At 40.4% G+C, this 19,519-nt stretch overlaps 1 protein-coding gene across 2 annotated transcripts in view; it reads left to right on the top strand.

The window, feature by feature from the left end:
• cdh13 (cadherin 13, H-cadherin (heart)) overlaps nucleotides 1–19,519 on the top strand; it is a 370,680-nt gene that overhangs the window by 123,902 nt on the left and 227,259 nt on the right. For both annotated transcript variants that reach the window (XM_046037993.1, XM_046037992.1), the window contains exon 3: nucleotides 15,833–16,044. In XM_046037993.1, coding sequence (XP_045893949.1) covers nucleotides 15,833–16,044 — 212 coding nt within the window. The remainder of the gene's footprint in view (nucleotides 1–15,832; nucleotides 16,045–19,519) is intronic.

The following is a 19,519-nucleotide window of genomic DNA, read 5'->3' as shown; positions in this document are numbered from 1 at the left end:
CTATCCTCCATCTTAGAGCTTATTAACCTTTTTGTTGGAATATCTGGAGCATAAAGACCTCATTAAATATTTACATATGCACTAACCACTATGAAAAATTAAGAAACCCAAAGTTTTATTAACCTGTAGTAATATAATGTCTACTCTTGGCCAACAAAGAAGGTTTTTTTTGCACATTAAAGCATTCTGTAGCGCATAATAATGTATGGTAAGAAGGCTCCCTTTGCATTGATTAACTCCGCTTTAATATAACATTAGGTTTCCCTAAACTAGCTTTATCATAGAATTATGCTTTTAATACATGGTGTGGAGTTGAGGGCAGGGGAGAGATGTTTTGCCTGCAGAAAAAAAGCATTGCAACAATCCTTAATTATCTATGGCTCTCTGTGTTGTGACTTAGGTGAGGAATCCGCTCACATTTCATGAATATATAAGAAGCCATAGCATAAATGTCTGTCCCTGCTAGCCACAGTCAGCTCTTCCCTCAATAGGTGTAGCTGATCCACAACACTAAGCCATTCAAATGGGACTAAGTGGCTTTCAATTATTCAAACAAATATTCAAGAACGGCTGTATAATGCTCGCTGTCACCTGCTCCTGGCATTCCACTCCTTTTCCTCCACTCTGTTTTGGATTGCGAGTGGATGCCTCTGCTCACAACTGAATCAAAGCTCACTGAAATGTTTAGATTGTTCAGAGAATGAGGCAGTAATATCTGTGTCACTGGTGTCTTCGCTGTCCTCTTTAGTCCTCTGAAATCATTCCCCTTTACTCTGATAGGGATTCAAACGCACTGGTTCCCAAAGAGCCACTGCTTTGATTCTTTCAACGGTGCATGCAGAGCATACTGTGCTTCATACCTGCAGGCACTTACACCTGCATGTCACCAGTGCAGTTCAGCTGAGGGAATTTTGATTATAATTTCAAAGTAGCAACAGGATCTTGAAGGCCAGATAGATAGGTAGGTAGATAGATAGATAGATAGATAGATAGATAGATAGATAGATAGATAGATAGATAGATAGATAGATAGATAGATAGAGCTGACAAAGTAGACAGAAAAAGTCGAAACAAGAGTCAGAGTGAGTCAAAAAAAGAGAGGTAAAAGAAGCGCAGAAGTGGAGTAAAGATTTTTTTTAAAGAATTACGATGCATGATGAATAGCTTGGAGAAACAATCCGAGAGAGAAACATGGAAATATAAATATGAAGTGAGAGATGAGAGGTGACTGACAGCTATAAGTTGTAGGTGTTAAACTTTGATGCCTCTAGTGAGTGAGGCAGTAAAGTACAGTGTGGTCTGTGAGTAACAGTAATAGTGAGAGAGGACCTATCCTGGCAGGGGAAGAGATGGAGTGGGGGGGGCGGGGTTGGGGGTGGAGGGGATAGGGGAGCATTGTAGAAGTAACAGAGAGGAGAGGCACGCCATACATAGTCTGAGTGAGACAGAGAGCGAGTTAGGAGTTGCGGATAGTTAGATAGCGAGAGAAACAAGAAGGTTATCCATGATTTAAAGCCTGTGGGGCCGTGAGATGAGCCTTGCCAGTTCAGGCTGCTGTGATTGCTGGCTGGTGCTGGTTGAGACTGGGGCCTTTCAGCTCATTTCATCATGGAGCTCCTAATGAGGCCTGGGCCGACTCCCTGAGCACGGGGGCTCCAGACGCACCTCTGATGGAGGGTACTGAGGGGTTCCAGCCTCTACCAGCAACACCATCATGTCCTGGCTATCTTAAGGGCCGAGGAGAGAGGGGGGCACGGGGAAGGAAAGTGGTGGATGGTGGAGGTGGTGGTGAGTGTTGCTCCAGGATGAGCTGGGAGACCCACTTTGTCCCGAGGCTGTGTGAAAAGGTCACTGCCCGTGAGGAGTACCCACAGGCCCCTGCTGCAGGGTGTCTGGAGGGAGAGTTGTTTTTGTTCAAACAGGAAGTGGCAGGTTAAGAGGAGCGTGTCCATCAAAAATATGTCTGCTGTTTGCTAGCTCAGAAGTAGACGCTTTTGTTTTCGGAGTTTGTTCCAGGACACCCGGAAAGCACAGTTTGCCACTGATTCATGTGTTGATACATCCTTTGTTTAGGGTTTTTGTAATAATTAAACATATTGAGCTCGTCGTGACTGCATAGTCCTACCATTTATTTCATGTTGCACCTTAGATCTCTCTCAAATCTGTCTAGGGTAAGTAGTCAAGGACTGAGAGCTGTACCATATGTGGCAGTATGGGTGCCTCCCTAATGAGAGGAGGCTCTAGGGGATATGAAAGGCAGAGCAGTAGGGGCTGGTGGCAGGGGGTGGGGCAGCAGGCTTGCTGGTAGAGCGACCTGTCTATTCACCCCGGCTCTGGCCTTTGTGCAGAGTTAATGATGCTACTAATATGTTCTTTAAAGACCACACTGTGATTCATGGCTTTCATTAGCCCCGTGTGCCAGGGTGTCTTTCTCCCACTCTCTCTCTCTTTCTCTTTTCTGTCGCCCTTTTAATGATGGCCTGGAGACGAGGTGGCACGCTTGACCCTTAATCATACAAGCGAGAGGAGGCTGGGGTGAGTGAGGGGCGGTGATGAGATGGGAGGTTTTGGGGAAAGGCAGGGGGTCGGAGAAGGAGGAGGAGGAAGAAATCAGATGGTTGCTCTTCATAATCCCACTCCCCGGGGCTGGTTAAGCATGACACTCCTGCTCAAGCAGGATGGTATGACAACCGATGTATAATCTTTACAGAAAAAACACACCCATACTAAAAGAATCTTCTTTTCACCTTCATCTATGATAATGCTGTCCAGCTTCTTTTCAGTGTGTTTTTTCTCAGAGACACCTTGCTCTGTATTTGTTCACTGTTCATGTGTGAGAGTGCCTGACTGAGCAGGTGGAGGTCAAGTGGACTGGAGAATACCTCTGTAGTAAAAAGAAAGTGTCTCCTATTAAAAGATCATTCCGGATTATTTTTTAAACTTAGGTCTTAGCCACCACTACGGTCAGTATTAATAATAATTGTAATCTCAAGTTAATTACTAAGATCTGGGAGTATGGCATCATCACTTGAAAAATGTTCTTTGTGCCGTCTGTCCTCTGTCCAGGTTTCCATGGTGGAGGAGGAGGTTGGTGGTCAGATTTGTTTGGCAGCACCTGCATGTTGTTTGACCTCCTCTCGGATCATATTTTATGTTTTCAAACTATCTATAATTTTTTCATCCTGATTTTCACTTTTGTAATTTTGCTGTTTTGGTTTTTGCTGTTGTTCTCTACACACAACACCTACTGCATTTCTGTGCGTCCTGGAAGAGGGATCTCTCCTCTGTTGCTCTTTCTGGGGTTTCTGCTATTGTTTTTCCTGTTAAATGTTTTTTGGGTTTTTTTTTTTGGAGAGGGGTCGTTATTCCAATCGAGGGTCAAATCAAGGATAGAGGGTATCTTATGCTGTACAGATTGTAAAGCCTCTTGAGGAAAATTTGTGATTTGTGATACTGGGCTATACTGTATCAATAAAATTAACTGACTGACAAGATACACAAAAACATTAGACGATCATACAGTTTAAATCCTCCTTGGAAAATATCTAGTGGTTGCAGCAGTTCCATTGAAATTCTTTTGTGACTGGTCCTATAGCCAAATATATTTGGAAAGGAAAACAAAGGCACAAATTGTGCATTGTAACATCCATCACAGGCATCACAGGAAAGGTTTGTCAACCACTGCCCTAGTGAAAACAATGTCCATGATGACGGCCAAAACTATGAAAATAAGGCCCAAGTTGTAGTAAACCAGGATTACCCTGTAAAAACATCCTCAGTCACCGTGCCTCTCTAATCTTTAGGCAACTTTTACCTCTATTCATATTTTCCTTTTCATAAGATACAGGCTGCGATTAAAGAAAGATTTAATCTGTGATGGAGAGCATACATAACTCTGACAATTGTGTTTAAGAGAGCATGTGTGTGTCTCTATGTGCACATGTGGCCTGAGTGTGTGTGTTCACAGAGGGGTAAACATATAATATCTCTCACTTCCAACTGCCTGTTGGGAGACGGATAAATAAATGATAAATAAATTACACACAGACATACTGTACTCGGGCTTGCTTTGTAGAGAATTACAGTTGTTTACAAGTGTGTAAGGGGGCCTGGCAGGTAGAGCCATACCATGTATCTGTGTATCTTGTTGTGTTGTCTTAGACCACTGACACTGGGGATAATTTCAATAATTTACACTGTATGTGATTGCAGGAGGCGCCTCGTGTGTTACTTTTTAAAAATGTAAAGCAGGCCATGTCAGTCCCTGCCCACCGACCACAACCTCCAAGCACAACATACACACACACACACACACACACACACACACATACACATACACATACACATACACACACACATAACATGGCTTTGGACCAGATGAGCGCCCTTGATGATAAAGAGCAGATGTTTTCCCAACTGGAGGTATGCTCCTAATGCTACTATACCTATTATCCTGTAAACCCCCCCCCCACCCCCTTCCTCTCCTCCTCTTTCTCCTCTGGTCTCTATCCAAACCATCCATTATTCTGCAGAGTAAAGACAGATTAGGGCCTAAATCCCCCGCAATTTGGGTCATGGCCTTTTGTGTGCTCCGTACGGTGAGAGGAGTGGCACAAGACTGGGCCCCCATTTGCCAGAGATCAGGGGGTTAGGCCAGCCAGTAATTGAGGGGGAGCCACACAGTATGACCATGTTTGGCAAAATAATGAGATTGAATTAACAGAGAGTCTATGGTAGAGACCCGGGTATCAGAGAGAGGAGGGGTAAGCGGCAGAGGGAGGATAGCAAGAAGGACCGACCAGGGCAGCTGTGTGGAAGCAGAAAAGGTGAATTTGGGATCATGTGAACCTCCTATCATTAATAATATTGTTGACAACACATCCTATCAGTAGTATGATTACTGCAAAAACATTGTGACCAGGTTGAGAGAGAGAGTTGCGTAATCTCCATTCAACTTTAATTCAAGTGGCTTTATTGGCATGGCTACATACAATACAACGTTGCCAAATCATATTACCACAAATTATACAATAATAATAAACAATTCTCTAAAATGTACTTTTACAGTAATGCCAGATCGTGGAGCTCTCTACATGGTTGCTCCCCACTTCAGCTCTGGCAAACCAATCACTGCTGGTTGGCGTAAAATGCGTTATTACTAGTTCACCAAGTTTTTGCGCAGGCCTCCTCAATTTAATTTTTAAGATCTTGATATTGAGACGACATTTCTTGAAATGTTGGGCTTTCTTTTTGTGGGATTACCCAGAAGCTCCAGTCCTTTTCCTGAAATATTGTGCAAAAACAGGAAACACCATCAGAGAAAACAGCACATCGCTGCAACAATCCAACGCAGCGCCTCTCTCCTTAACTTCTGTTTCGTCTGTATTACCATCTCATCCTGAGTTCAAAGCAGCGTGATGTTAATGAAGGTTCCCATGTACAAAGAGAAGCTTATGTAAATGTTACCTCTCCAGATGTTCTATAGCTCTCAGATCCAGAACTCCAACTAGCCCGGAGCCACATACTACCAGTTAGCATTTAGACAAACCTTTGTACCTTCACTTGCCTATAGGGCCTATCAGATCGTCGCAGCCTGAAAATCAATATCTGCTGCTAATGAAGTTTAGCCACACATTTTAATGAAGGACCCAATTTGCATTTAAAAGTAACATGAGGGGAAATGGGTTCATTTTCCCCCATATCTTATTTAGTATGTACATTTGAACAGAAAGCAATGCGCCAGTTTGTTGTGTGTACTAACATTTGACTGTTTGCGAGGAGTTTTAGTTTAATTGGGTATTTTGCACATGTTGTTATTAAATGTCTGGAGAAATTCAGCTGATGCATGTGCTCTGTGTGTGTATATATACATGTATGTCTTCAAAGCATATTGCATCTATCATCTCTCTTGAATAGACTGAAAGAAAAAGTTCTAATAAAAATTGCATCCATAGCCTCCTTTTTTTAAAACCAATGAAAATGACATAATTTTACATAAAATACACTTCTACACAAACAACAGTACTGAGCTGCTTTTATTAAAACAAAAGTATGCTCTCTGTTTTGGCCTCATCTTTAAGATACTATGAATACATAAGTTAACAAGAAAGCCTTAACCTAAAGGTTCACTCACTTTTGATGCCTTCAAGTGCGTCTTGTTATCACATGAACAAAGCTCCACACATAAGTCCCTGATGCCTCCTGAACCAGCTTTATTCAGGTTACATTATTTTCCTACATATATTGTTCCCAAAGGTCAAGAATGAACTTCTGTGCTCAAATGTAGCTTCTCACAACATTGGCCGCTGTCATGGGATAACCATGTATCTCCAAAGCTTCAACTTTTCATAACTTGATAAATTCAGGTCTATTTTCAGGTTTTGCTTTTTTTAGACATTGGTTGTTTAAGTGGTTTATGTATCTTAAGATAACTGAAAATGTTCGCACCCATAAAAGCACACTTAATCCTTCAGTATATTTCAATATTCAAAATCACCAAATTTAGAGATACATGGTTTTACAGTTAAAGGAAAGTTTTACTGGTTGTCCATAACCTTTTTCTAGTGTCTGTGTGAGTGTTTGCTGTTTCAGTTGTGCAGTATAGTTCATAGGGTCACACTGATACTTTGTAATGTTGATATATGAGATCTGTTAACACTTTTATTAACTTTCTTGTGTGTAGCTCTGAGTCTGTTTCACTCTCTTGTCCTCTGTTCTTCTTTCTGTTCCACCATTACGTCCATCTGTTGGATGCCACATCCACTAAAACAAGTAGCTCCTGCACATCTCTAAAATAAACTGGCTTTAATCCTTGTTCATCTTGCTCTTCTACACGGATCACACACCTCACCTGTCTTTTTGTTCGAAGTTAAAATGTTCCAGTGGAAAGGCTAAGTGCCCATTAAAAGCTCAAATCCCACATTAGAGAGACGGATAAATTGTGGTTACACCTCCAGACTTTAGACTTCATGATATAATTCAGATAAACAAGCTCCGTGCTGCACAAACTCTCACACACTGTTCTTTGTAATCTTGTTGTAACATGAGCTTTGATTTGTGTTTTTTGGGGGGGATTGTCTCCTGGACCAGGTAAAACATAAAGCCTCATCATTTCACTTAACAGATGTAGCTCACTCACGGCATTTAATCCTTTTGGTTCTGCATCCATTATTTTTCATACGTGTATTTTAATAGTTCTGTTTTGTACTAGTTTCTAAAACACTGTAAGACGCATACGCTATCCCTGTTGAAATCTTGGTTGTATTTTTCATAAAAGTTAATCACCTTTGAAAGATTTATTCTTTAATGGTCGCTAGAGTTGGGTATCAAACATCAGTACTTTTTTGGTACCAACTGAAATGTGTCTGAAGTGCAAAATATGTGTAGTACTGAGAGCTGGCATTTTGCCAACTTTAGGCTATGTAGTCAAAGTTCAGGGTAACAATTAATCATTTTTATATTGAAAGTGCAAATTAAAAAAGTGCAAAGCTGGAGCAAGACTATGAATGGATTTATAAGTTAACAAACATTTCAAAATCAATTCTAAAAGAAAGTGGGAGCCAATGAAGGGGAGCTAAAACAGGAGTTATAAATCTCGAACTGCAGCCATTGATTACACTGGCTATAAAGACTGGCTATTGTCACCAACAAATTTAGGTTTAATACAGTGTAGACCACGTATACAGGCATGTACTTTTATACTTAGATAATTTATATATGTACTTAGATATTTTCCTCCGATTTTGAAATTTGAGAATATCGACTTCCTTAGAGAACAAAAAAATGTTTGGGAAACTCAGGTAATGAAATCCACACAAGTAAAAACATATTTATACATACATACGCTCAAGTGGTCACTTATGTAACTGTCTTCAAGTTGGTGGAAAAATTGGGGAAGGCCTCCGTTCTTCCCAAATGTACATCCTCATCTCTGACAGTAAAAGTTCCCTTTATATGAGCACAGAGTATCTCCACTTTGTCATACTGTGTTCATGATCCTTTTCTACTGGAGCAGTTCCCCGTACATGAAAGCCAACCTGCTCATTTTATGTAAATAACAACAAGGCAGAGTCTCCTGCGTGCCGCACTTGGTGAGAATACTGTGAGATCTTTGCAACCATTTTTGCGTTCTCCCCTGCCGGCAAAGTGTGCCATAATACCAGCTGCAGCAGGAAGGCAACTTAGCCTCCAGCAAGACTAAAGTGTGCATCAGAGTAAAACAGTTGTTTACTTTGTTTGAACTGCAGTATCTCACCCACGGGAGACTGTTCACTTGAAGTTTTGCATCTTTCAGTCTCAACTTGTGACAAAGAGTCGGATGAATAACAATGTCATTTTCTCTACCTTCTCCCCGTCTCCTGTTGTCTTCTTTTCTATGTTCCATCTATTTCTTTCACCACCCGCCCCACCACCACTCTTCTTCCCCTTTGCACTCCTCTCGAATTATTCATCTGCTCTTTTAAAGTTTCAGCATGCAGTAAATTGATGGTGACACACAAACTACATTATGTTTCTTCACTCCTTTTTTTATCAACTAACAGCACTGCTCATCTCTCTTTAATTGCGCAGCAGTTGGGGACGCAGATGCACACAGATGCAAGTGCAGGAGGGTGAGATGAGAGGAGGGAAAGCGGGGATGAAAAGACTGTGGAGCAGTCGGGATTGTGTAACTTAGTTAAAGTGATGAGGCAGAGGTCTTAAGTGACCCGGCTCAGATATGAGTGTTGTCTGTGCGCTGATGTGTATACGAGAGAACAGGAAGAGAGAAACGGGCTGATCCTCATTCTTTGGTTTGCATCTACTTTAAATTCAACTCAAAGTACTACTGCTTCTGAATATGTACATGTACTTTTTGAACGTTCCCATAAAAAATAAACACGTGTGAAAGATGGTCATAATTATGCAGGATGTATTGAAATAACAGTTCGTTACAGTTCTTGATATAAATGATGAATGATGGTGAAATTTTCCTTCACTAAGTTTATACAACATAGAAAAAACACATAGAGGAGGATAGTATTAGGTGCAATTCTCTTCCCTTTTTCTGAGAGTGTGCCATCAATATATTAAAAACCCTCCAAAGCATTTAACAGGTAAAACAATTCATTGTACTCAAATTTTACTAATACTGATTCTAATTAGTTCTTAGATAATTTAGTTAGATGTGTTGCATTTGTAAGCAGTTGATGATTTCCAGAGAATCTTTCTTTGAAAGAACTGATCCTTTAAACCCACATGAATATTAAATTATTATTGAAAACTTTGTCCTCCATGTTGGGGAATTGTATGTTTGTCTGTAATTACATAGAAAAACAAATTTAAAATTTTTGCATGTTCAGCTGCTGGGATCTCGTCACATCCTGCTATGAATAGGAAATAGTTCATTGGAGGGGCTTTAACATTGTCTCAACTATCTCTACGCAATTTGTTATGCATTTGTTACACAATTCAAATGCACTTTGACTTTGACTAGATTTTCTCATAAACAACATACACATAACACACTTGTCTAACTGTTCTCAAAACAAAAAAGAAAAGAATAAAACAATAACATAAAGTATAAATAGCATGTAACACAAACAAGCTCTTTTCTAGAAAAGTACGAGTTCTGTAGGCTCTAGACTCCAGAGAACAATGTTCACAGTTATGAAGTCTTTTTTAGTAGCCCTGTTGCCTTGTTTCCTCTTGTGTGTGTAAGTTTTTCAGTTTTATGCTGTATTGTTATCTTAAAAAACAAACAGGTTGTTTGCCTCTATTTCTTTGTGCTTAATAGAGATATAGCATAGAAATTGTAGTTCCAGTCTGGGAAGCGAGATAGAAGCAACAAAAGGATTATTGATCGGAGAAACGTCAAGATGTAGTTTTCGCTCTGGATCCGGCTGAGGTGTCCATATCCTTGTCCTTGATCCAGTCTGTTTTCTTATCCTAATGAACATGTGTTTAGGGAAGGGGAAGTGCAGCAGCATGTACTCTGAGAGTGTGTGTGTATGTGTATGTGTGTGTGTGTGTGTGCGCGTGTGTGTGGATTTGCACGTGTATGCGCGTGTATTCCTCTTTGTGTGCAAAAACACATGCCAATACAGCTCTCAGATGCTGTTTTTAAACCATATTATAAATCAAAAAGGAATCTGTCCTCAAGAGAAACATGCAATAAAAGACATGGGGCACCAAAACATGTCTTTCCTTCTCTCTCTCTCTCTCTCTCTCTCTCTCTCTCTCTCTCTCTCTCTCTCTCTCTCTCTCTCTCTTTCTTTTTTTCACTGATTTACAGTAGCAAATAGAGAAACAGAAAGCATACTAAAACAGAATGAACCATCTCTGGTTATTGACTGGGATAACAGGGAGCCTCGCTGATCAGTATAAGAAACCAAACCATCAGATCATGACTGAACCAGCTGCTAGATTTAGCACAACACCACACAAAACCTTTTCATGAACATGGTAAAAGATGGTGATTTTGATTCACATGAGACTGCTGTGGGACCAGATAGCTTCAACTGTGCACACTTTGTAGAATGACTTCAACTCAGCTGCTAAGCTGTTAGTGACTGATCTATTTTGTAAGTGCCAGCTTATCATAATCAGCTTTTGCACATTTCTAAGCTGGTGATTCAACACAATCTCTGAACCTCAAGTAAATAATTTTATGAATGTCAGTGCTGCACAGTTTAACTTCTCTACTGTTTTGACACTTTTTATTGTAGCTTAAAATAAAAAATAAAACACTAACAATAGTAATATTTGGGGGGGCATAAGTCGACAGTGACATTTTATAGCCCTGTTATTTGTAAAACCACTCAAGGGGCACGTCATGTGTTATAATTAGCTAGCTGTTTTTTATTAGCTGAAATAAATTGTACATCATGAATAACAAAAAAACAACAACAAATAATCAATGTCAAACTGTAATAAGGGACTGTGTCTCCAAAATAAACAAGTCTTTCTGCTCTCATCAAAAGTTGAAAATATGTATGTTACTTAAATACTTTTGAATTTGAAATGCAGATACTTTCCTTTGAACATACAATACCATCAAAGATCAGATTAAAATATCTTCTTCACAGTTATTTTTGCACTTTGTAACCTTGTGTTATAAGTGCTACGTAAATAAAGTTTATTATTATTATTGTGTGTGACAGTAATTAACCCATTGTCAAACAGACAGCTATATGGGTGAGAATAACACGAGTGTCAATCTGATTTCTGATAGAGATGCAGCTTGCCTACTGAAGCTGAAAATGTTCATTGCTTTAACAGCTTTTTGTGTGAGTGGTGATTCATGTCATCTGTACAAACAGGTGTGGGGTAGAGCAACCACCTAGGAATTATGTTTACATATTACTCATTTGTTTCAGCCTTTTTATGTGGAAATGTTTCAGCCTTTTTGCAGACGTGGTGGGGTTGATGTTGGTCAAAGTGTGTGTTTCAGTTACATTTTAGTAAATTAAACATGTAGTGTCTCTTGCTAAAAGTCATTAATTACTTTTTTTTATGTTTAATCCTGATTGTGATTGTTCCCAAGTGCTGTTAGTGCCCAAACAGTACCATATACCAATATCATGACTTAATTGCCACGAGGATATATTGTACCGCAAGAGTGAATACTGTAGGAAGACATCTGAAATATTTTGTAAAAAAATCTTTCAAGTTTGTTTCACAGATGTAGTGGTTTGTTTTCTGCGACAACATATTAGGGCCATTGAAGGTAAAAAAACAAAGACAGACAGAGCTGGGAGAGGGAGATAACATTCCCAGAAACCCCCCTACCACCAAGATATTCTCTGAGATGTGAGTGGTAAATCTGTGAGAAAAGAACTCGGAAAATGTTTTTCAGATGTGCTTGTGTTAAATATATAGATAAATGCTCTGTACTCTATTAAAAGCAAGTATGCTGATGTTAATAACAACAGCCGTCACATTTAAGCTACTTTCACCAACCAGTATTATATGATACTTACTTCTGTTTAAAGACCAAAACTGTTGGTGTGTGAGTGTGGGGGTGTATGGGTGAGCTTAGTATCATCGCGAGTGCTTTGGATAGGAAGCACTGTCTTGCTCCTGATGAGCAGTTGGCTCCTTGCATGGCAGCCTCTGCCATCAGTCTATGAATGACTGTGTGAATGTGACAAGTGTTGCAAGGCATTTGAGTGGTCGGTAAACCAGAAAAGTGCTGTATAAATACAAATCCATTTACCAAATACCATGTGGTTTGCTAACAACTTAGATTCTGCTTTACCTGGTGATTACTAATCTCACATCTGACATGATAGGATTGGTTGGAGTGGGTAAAGGTGGAGGTGGGGGATATTAATCATCTGTTAAAACCAAGATGAAAGATTATACCGTCAGGACACCCTTAGAGGGCACAGACTGTTATCTTTATAGCTGAAAAGCAAGCCTTGTTGCTACTGGATCCCATTAATGGGTCTTACAAAATGTTCTGTGACAGGAAACTCTTGGGTAAAATGCAATTCTGGGTGTAAATACATTTTCAAAAATCTGCTGCCTCTCTAATGCTGGATGATTATTTGAGAATGGTGTTCTCATGAGCCTTTTATATGAGGCTGAGCACACTCTCTCTGGTTAGACACGGCAGCTATCAGCTCAAACACACCCATACTGCCACCTTTGAGATTACTCCTCTGATTCCCATCTCTCCCATCATGGAGACTTGACATTTAGTTACAAGACAGAAAATTGTCTTCAAAACACCTCAAAGGAAAATTTTAGTACCTGGCAGAGGAGGGGAAAATATCCAATTTGAATGGCTGACAAAGACAGTGGAGCCAGTGCAAACACACTTGGATAATGTCTGATGACAGAATATGTTGCTTCATCATTGGGAGGCAGAAAATCTGGATTGCAGTTTAATGTGTAGATGTTTTGATTTCATTATTCTGATGATATTGTTAGAACATTTTATCTTGTCTGATCTCTTAGAATGTGACTGACATGACAACTGCAGAAAACTTAGATTTTATTCTTTTATGTATAGGCCTACAGAGAAAGTTATACTTCATGGAGTGATCTTTTGTTAAACTGCTACTCACTGGCTGCAAGGTGCGTTATTTGTAAAACACAAATAATGTTCTGTAAATTCAATTAATAATCGTCAGTTATACAGTCCCTAAAGACTTCGGTGTATATTTTGTTCTCGCTAAAAGCTTCAGTAAAAACTTTGAAGTGGTGTTTTTGGTGCCAAGAAAGTTGATGGAGTAGACTGTCAAGCAACCAAGCAGCCCTTGGTGAATAAGTTTCTGGAACTTTTGCCACTCACAGACTCCATGGGAGGCTTTGGCCTGAAAGGAACTTGAATGTCAAACTTGTGGAAAAAGTTGAACCCCCCCACCCCCACCCCCATCAGTGAGGGATTTTGGCAACCCTAATCCATGTTGTGCACAGTTATTTCAACCCTGAGCCAGCACTCTAAAGAAAGAGAGTGGGTGCACTGTGGTGAGTGGGCTAAGTTGCGTTTTGTCATTGTTGCCTGACTTCAAAGCCGCCAGCTCACCATGCTCTCTTCTGAAATCCCCCAAAACCTGACACCATTAGAATACCATCAAACACTCTCTGGCTGCCTTTGAAATGCCACTGACACTGTTTGGCGCTGCAATTTGCAGGCTCTAAAGAGCGCGCACGTGTTATTGAAATAAATCTGAGGCTTGTAATGGGAATGGAAATGAACACATCTTTCATGCTTTGGCTTAGGAGTGAGAGTTGAATATTGAGATGAAACCTTGTTTTCCTAAAGAGTAGGTTGTTGACTTTGTAGCTCTCCCTCACTGTCCATTTTAGCCTTTCCTGTAATTTTCTTTTTCATTTTTCCTTTCCCGTCTTATTTTGTCCCCTCCTCTGTTCTTCACTCTGGTATTCTCTTCTTACCCTCATCCAGATGGCAGAAAACGATTGTGTCCAGAGGGAAGATTTTAAAATGTCTGCAGCGCGAGAGATAGAAGAAGTCTGTCTAAACAGTCACAAAGGTTAAGTGTACCAAGTGAGTGCTTTGATAGACTTCCGTCTATTGATTCTATAATCAGACAGCACTAACCGTGGACTTCTCCCGTTTCATATGGTGCTGGTGTGATGGGAGATAGAAGTGTACAGACTGATGAATTTAATTCAGACACGGAGCCATTTCTACAAGGGAAAACGATGTGGAGGGTAGAAGAGTAGGTAGGCTCAAGAAATAAAGCAAGTAGGCGGTCTTCCAGTAAATTGTACCAGTAAATTCCAACAACATCGCATCCTCCTTTTACTGAGAAACATGAACCCTAACGGTTACATGACACTCAGTAGTGGAACAATATATGTTAGTTACAGCAGTAAATTGTCATTGTACTTGAATTGAACAGCACTCTATTGTGTGGTAATCTGTATGCATTAAATTGTTGGCAATGGATAAAAAAACACATTATATTTATAAGGTAGTGAGGACTCAGTCGCTCAACATCAAGGCAGTTACAGTTTATTGGCTTCAACTTTTAATGAGCTGGTTCAGAAAGTGATCAGCCTTTCACTGGAGAGGGGAGCTGTGCTTTATCTTCAGAGAGGCACCACTGATCCGCAAGCCGCTCTGAGAAACTTGATAAATATGGGCTCAAATCTGAACCCCTTTCCTTCATCAGAAAGATGGGCTCCCAGCCCCCAATGTGAACACAACAGAGATGATGAGAGACGGCCAGATCTTTTCATATCGTCATGAGCTTCCACAGAATTTTCTCTGTTATGTTAAGCTGAAAGCATCGCATCCATAATTGGTGAATCCTGTTGGATATTATCTGGACAGCCCTGTCCTTGTCACACAGGAGTGGAGAAACATACTCTTTCTCATATAGATTTCTCTTTGTTTTTGCTGAACTATTCATTTTTGTAGACTTGGTAACAGACAAGTCTGTCCAGAAACCCGTGACTGAATTAATAATGACAGAATTTGAAAAAAGAAAAATGAGAACTTACATAAGCCACCATATGTCTGAGGCAGACACTTTTCTGAGGCTTGAAAAGTCCCTGCACTTTCAGACCCACACTGAGAGTTGTACAGTAGCATGTGATTCCTGTTGCACTTGCTTTGCTAATCAACAACTTGTATACACATCCACACACAACGATTTCCTCTGGGACCCCTCACTCCACCCTCCACAACAGTAAGAAGCATCACAGAAGGCTGAAGTAAAAAAAGGAGTTGAAGGATGGGTGAACCCCCCACAAACACACACACACACACACACACACACACAGGGATCATGTTGCGACACTGAGGGGAGTGTGTGAGAGAGATAAAAAGAGGATGAACATGATCAGAAGGGATAAAGCCTCGTAGAGTCCTTGGCGGTATCTCCCTCAGTCAGGCAAGACAAGCTCACATGTACACGCGTCACATGCACGTAACTCAAAGGTAACACTTTTCTCCCCTTGTACCGTAAATGCTTTTTTCTCATCCAGTCTGGCAACTGGGAGCAGCTGCATTCTCTGTAGTAAATGCAACGGTCCTGCAAAAGCAAGTCAGACAACTGAATGAGTCTACAGTGTGTAGCATGTAATGCAATGGATCATAAACATTGCAGCAGGTTTGTGTGAATAGAGATCACTGACTTTTATTGCAGCCTAGCTGACAGGGCCTTTCAGAACATCCTACTCTTTCTTCAGGGTATCTGTTTATCTTCAGGGCATCTGTTTATATCTGAGAAATACTTGTTTGTGTGGATTTTTCACTGTGCAGTGTGTACCTCAGTGACTGGTTTTCGTGTGGCTGATTTTCCCTGACATTTTTTGTTGTTTGCATTTTGTTGGGAGTGAAGGTAAAATATAGATACATTCTGTGTGTTTCTTCCAGTCGAGTTCGATGACTGTGCGGGGAACGAGGACGTGAAGTTTGACGTGTCGGATGCCAGCTTCCACGTGGACCGGGATCTCAATCTGGTTCCTCTGCGAGATGTCCTGTCCAGCAGGCCAGTCCTGTTCATCCACGGGCTCAGTGCACATGCAGATGACGTGGCGCAGGTGGAAGTCACTGGATTGCCGGTTCATTCGCCTCACAATCTTAGGGTTAGTGGAAATTGCTGCATGTGTGTTTTAAAAAACAAATAAAATTATGGTTACGCTTCATTAAGGACGGAAAAGGTTACTGTAATGTAGTATAACTGGACATAATGTAGCAGTGATTAAAGGACAATACCCCTGGGTGAATATAAAGATTTACAAGCTGTTTTTGTTTGATATTTGGGGAATTATTTACCATTTACATTTACAAGATTTAGATGACGAGGTTGATACCACTCTCATGTCTGTACTGGAAATATGAAGCTACGGCCGGCAGCAGATTGCCTAAGCACAAAGACTAGGAACATGGGGGAAACAGGTGGGCTGGCTCTGTCCAAAGGTAACAGTCTGTCTACCAGCACATCTAAAACTCACTAATTAACACATTATATCTCATTTGTTTATCCCTACATAAATAAAGTGTGAACATGACACATTAGAATATTGCTGGGATTTATGTGCTGGATCATTTCTCGGCCCGGGACAGTATGTTACAAACCCAGTGTGTTTGATAAGAGATTTATTCAGCTTGTGCTAAATTTCACCCACTGTTAATCACAGAGAGTTTGCTGCTTTACCTTTTTGTGCTAATTCTGTTATTATTTGGGCAAGATTGTTTAGCATTTTAGTAGTTAGCCTTACTCTTCCGTCTTTGGAACACAGAAAGGTCAGACACACCTCATTAAAGATATAATTTCCAGAGTGAACATAGAAGTCACTGCTGGTGGATCCTCCATGATGAACATCTTAGCATTTAGTGTTTTAGCCAGACCCATGGTGGCGTGAGCCTTAATTTTAATTGTATTGTTGTGCATTGTTGTACTGTTCACAAACTGCAAGGCCTAGCCCAGGTGTGACAGCAACACCCAAACCCCTTGACACTCAACCAGTAAATGAACAGATTTGACATGTATCTTAAATCTACATTACAGATTTTAAAAATGTACTCAAAAAATTACTTTGTTACAGTAAGGAAAGGAAATATAATTCATCCAGCCTCTTATTGACCCATATTGGTTAAAAACTCCTAAGCCAGCCAAATCCTCCAGTAGCTTTTAAATATCCTGTACAGACATCAGGGAATCTAAATCTTATCATCTTAAAGAACAAAATTTGTACAGAGTTTAGCGAGAAAGCAACTTGTAGAGGTAAAAAGAGGAACTGGGTGTCATTCACAAAACATTCATACATTAGTGATCGTAATTGCGAATTAAAAACATTGAAAAACAAATCCATCAAATGTTCAGAAGCATCTGTTGTCAGTCATATTCATGCATATGTTGATGAATTCTAATCACTCATAAATTTGAGGCAGGCTCATGCGACCTTAATTTTCATCAATTAACATAATTGCACCACCTCAGAGATGCCATATTAGGCAGTTGGGGAAAAACCCACATCCATAATCTTTGATGGCAAATGGATATTTAAACACAATGAAAAAAAACTTCAGTGATGCAGATATTAAGGTAATATTTTTTGTCATTTAAAGAAAAATTGCCATCAATTTTAAAACAAGAAGGGACATCAAAGCCTCGATTTAAGATGATGCAGGGGGAAAGCTCAGAGAAGGTGATTGATGTTGCATCCACCAAGAGAACCATATAAGAAGTTAAAAGAAAGGATTTCGATTTACTAAAGAGGAACATGTGAAAGTCGCTGGAGGAGGCCAGGAGAACAGCTGCTGCTGTGCTCTGCCAAACCTATGAGCATATCGTTGCCATCACCAGAGATGTGTCAGTTTCTAGCACTGTTGCCATCTGCAACAGCAACTGAGCCCAGCACTAAATCTGTATGCAGACAGATGGACTTTCACATTTCACCATAGACAGTCTAGATTATTGATCCAGATTACTGAAACTTGCAAATGTTTAGCCCTTGAAAAGGTGCTAAACACTCTGCCATGCACCAGCAAAAGTGAACGATTCATAAAGGGGTCTACTGTGGGTTTCACATATGCTTCACACATGCTCTGAATCAGTCGAGAGCAATTTCTTCTTGAATATACAAATATGTTGGAGCCATTTAAACTTTGATGAGGACCCAAAAGTGCATACATTTCCCTCTTCTCATGTTTTTAATCATCAGCCATGCATGAGGTCACATGGAGGGGTAGAGGAAGGAAAATTCTTTTCTACAGGGCAACATAAACAGCTGCAATGTTTTTGCATCAGGGTTTTGTGCATGAAGAATTACACTGGCCAGTTCAAATTATATGGGGATTTGGCCAGAAAGCCTGCACTCCAACACTGAGCTTTGTTTCTCTGCAAATGTGTCTTTTTGTTTGTGTAATCTACAGAAATTTGTTTCTGTGGCCAGCAAATTAACTGCCTAAAAAACTACACCTGAATAAACACCATTTTCCCTCATACGTATCCTCCATAAAGATCAATTCCCTCCCTGTTTAGGTCAAATACACTAAGTTGATAAGGAAAAGTTTCCAGGAACTGCAGGTACAGTTGGTGTTCCCTACATTCTCTCAGAGATCATCTGTCTTCCTGCTGTAGTGCTCAGAGTCCTGCTGCTATATTCCTCCAGCCGCCAGCTTAATGAATGTTTCCATCCTTTTTGCCATGATGTGGCTCTTATTTGTTTGTGCCTCTGACTATCATTTATTTGGTTAGCTAGTCCATGGGTGTTACCTTGGCAAGTCATTGAGATATAAGTGAATTAGTCTTTTGGCATGCTATGTGTGTGAAGTTTCTAGTGACTAATGTGACCGTATGGTCATCTGTATGGGTGAGTATGTGTGTGTGCTTGCTTTCCATGAGTTTGTGGATCACTTTCACATGGCATTTCATTTTGTAGTGCATTTATTTTTGCATTTATTTTTTAATACATTACATTACATTTTTTGCCAGGCAAAAGGCATTGCTTTGGGTTGGGCCACCATAAACACCACACCCCTGTGTTTTTTAAACCATCACCACCACCAACCAAAAGTCCATTCAAAAGACCACACACCCAAAACAAGAAAAGCAATATAGTGTATGCTGTCCAATGCACTGAGGTATGCACCTGTGAGACATGTCGGGGAAACAAACAAAGACTACACAAATGCATGGCTCAACACAAAAGGGCCAACCCATCAGGTCAGGACTCAGCAGAAGGACAAAGGACACTCTTTTGAGGGCAATACATTTAATATTTTGGATAGGGAAAACAGAAAGAGAAAGAGGAGTAAAGGAAGCCAATTACATCAGAGTAGAGAGACCATCTCTCAACAGGGAAGGGGCCCTCGGACACCACTTATCCCCCACTCACATTTGGCCTCTTGTGACAATGCAATCAACGGTCTTTCACACTTGGCCTCAGGTGACTCTAACAACCATAACGACTGTCGTCACAACAGCCGGGAGCACAAACAAACCAAGTGCTATCCATCACCTTGATAATGACCCCGCAGAGGTCAAATGCCTGGGACTCTCTGCCAGTCGGTTAGAACTGAAGAAGCCTCTTGGATGAGAAGCGAAATGTCTTC

This window comes from Micropterus dolomieu, linkage group LG22, assembly GCF_021292245.1.
Source record: "Micropterus dolomieu isolate WLL.071019.BEF.003 ecotype Adirondacks linkage group LG22, ASM2129224v1, whole genome shotgun sequence".
Classification (NCBI taxonomy): domain Eukaryota; kingdom Metazoa; phylum Chordata; class Actinopteri; order Centrarchiformes; family Centrarchidae; genus Micropterus; species Micropterus dolomieu.
This window is presented reverse-complemented; position numbering and strand designations above follow the sequence as displayed.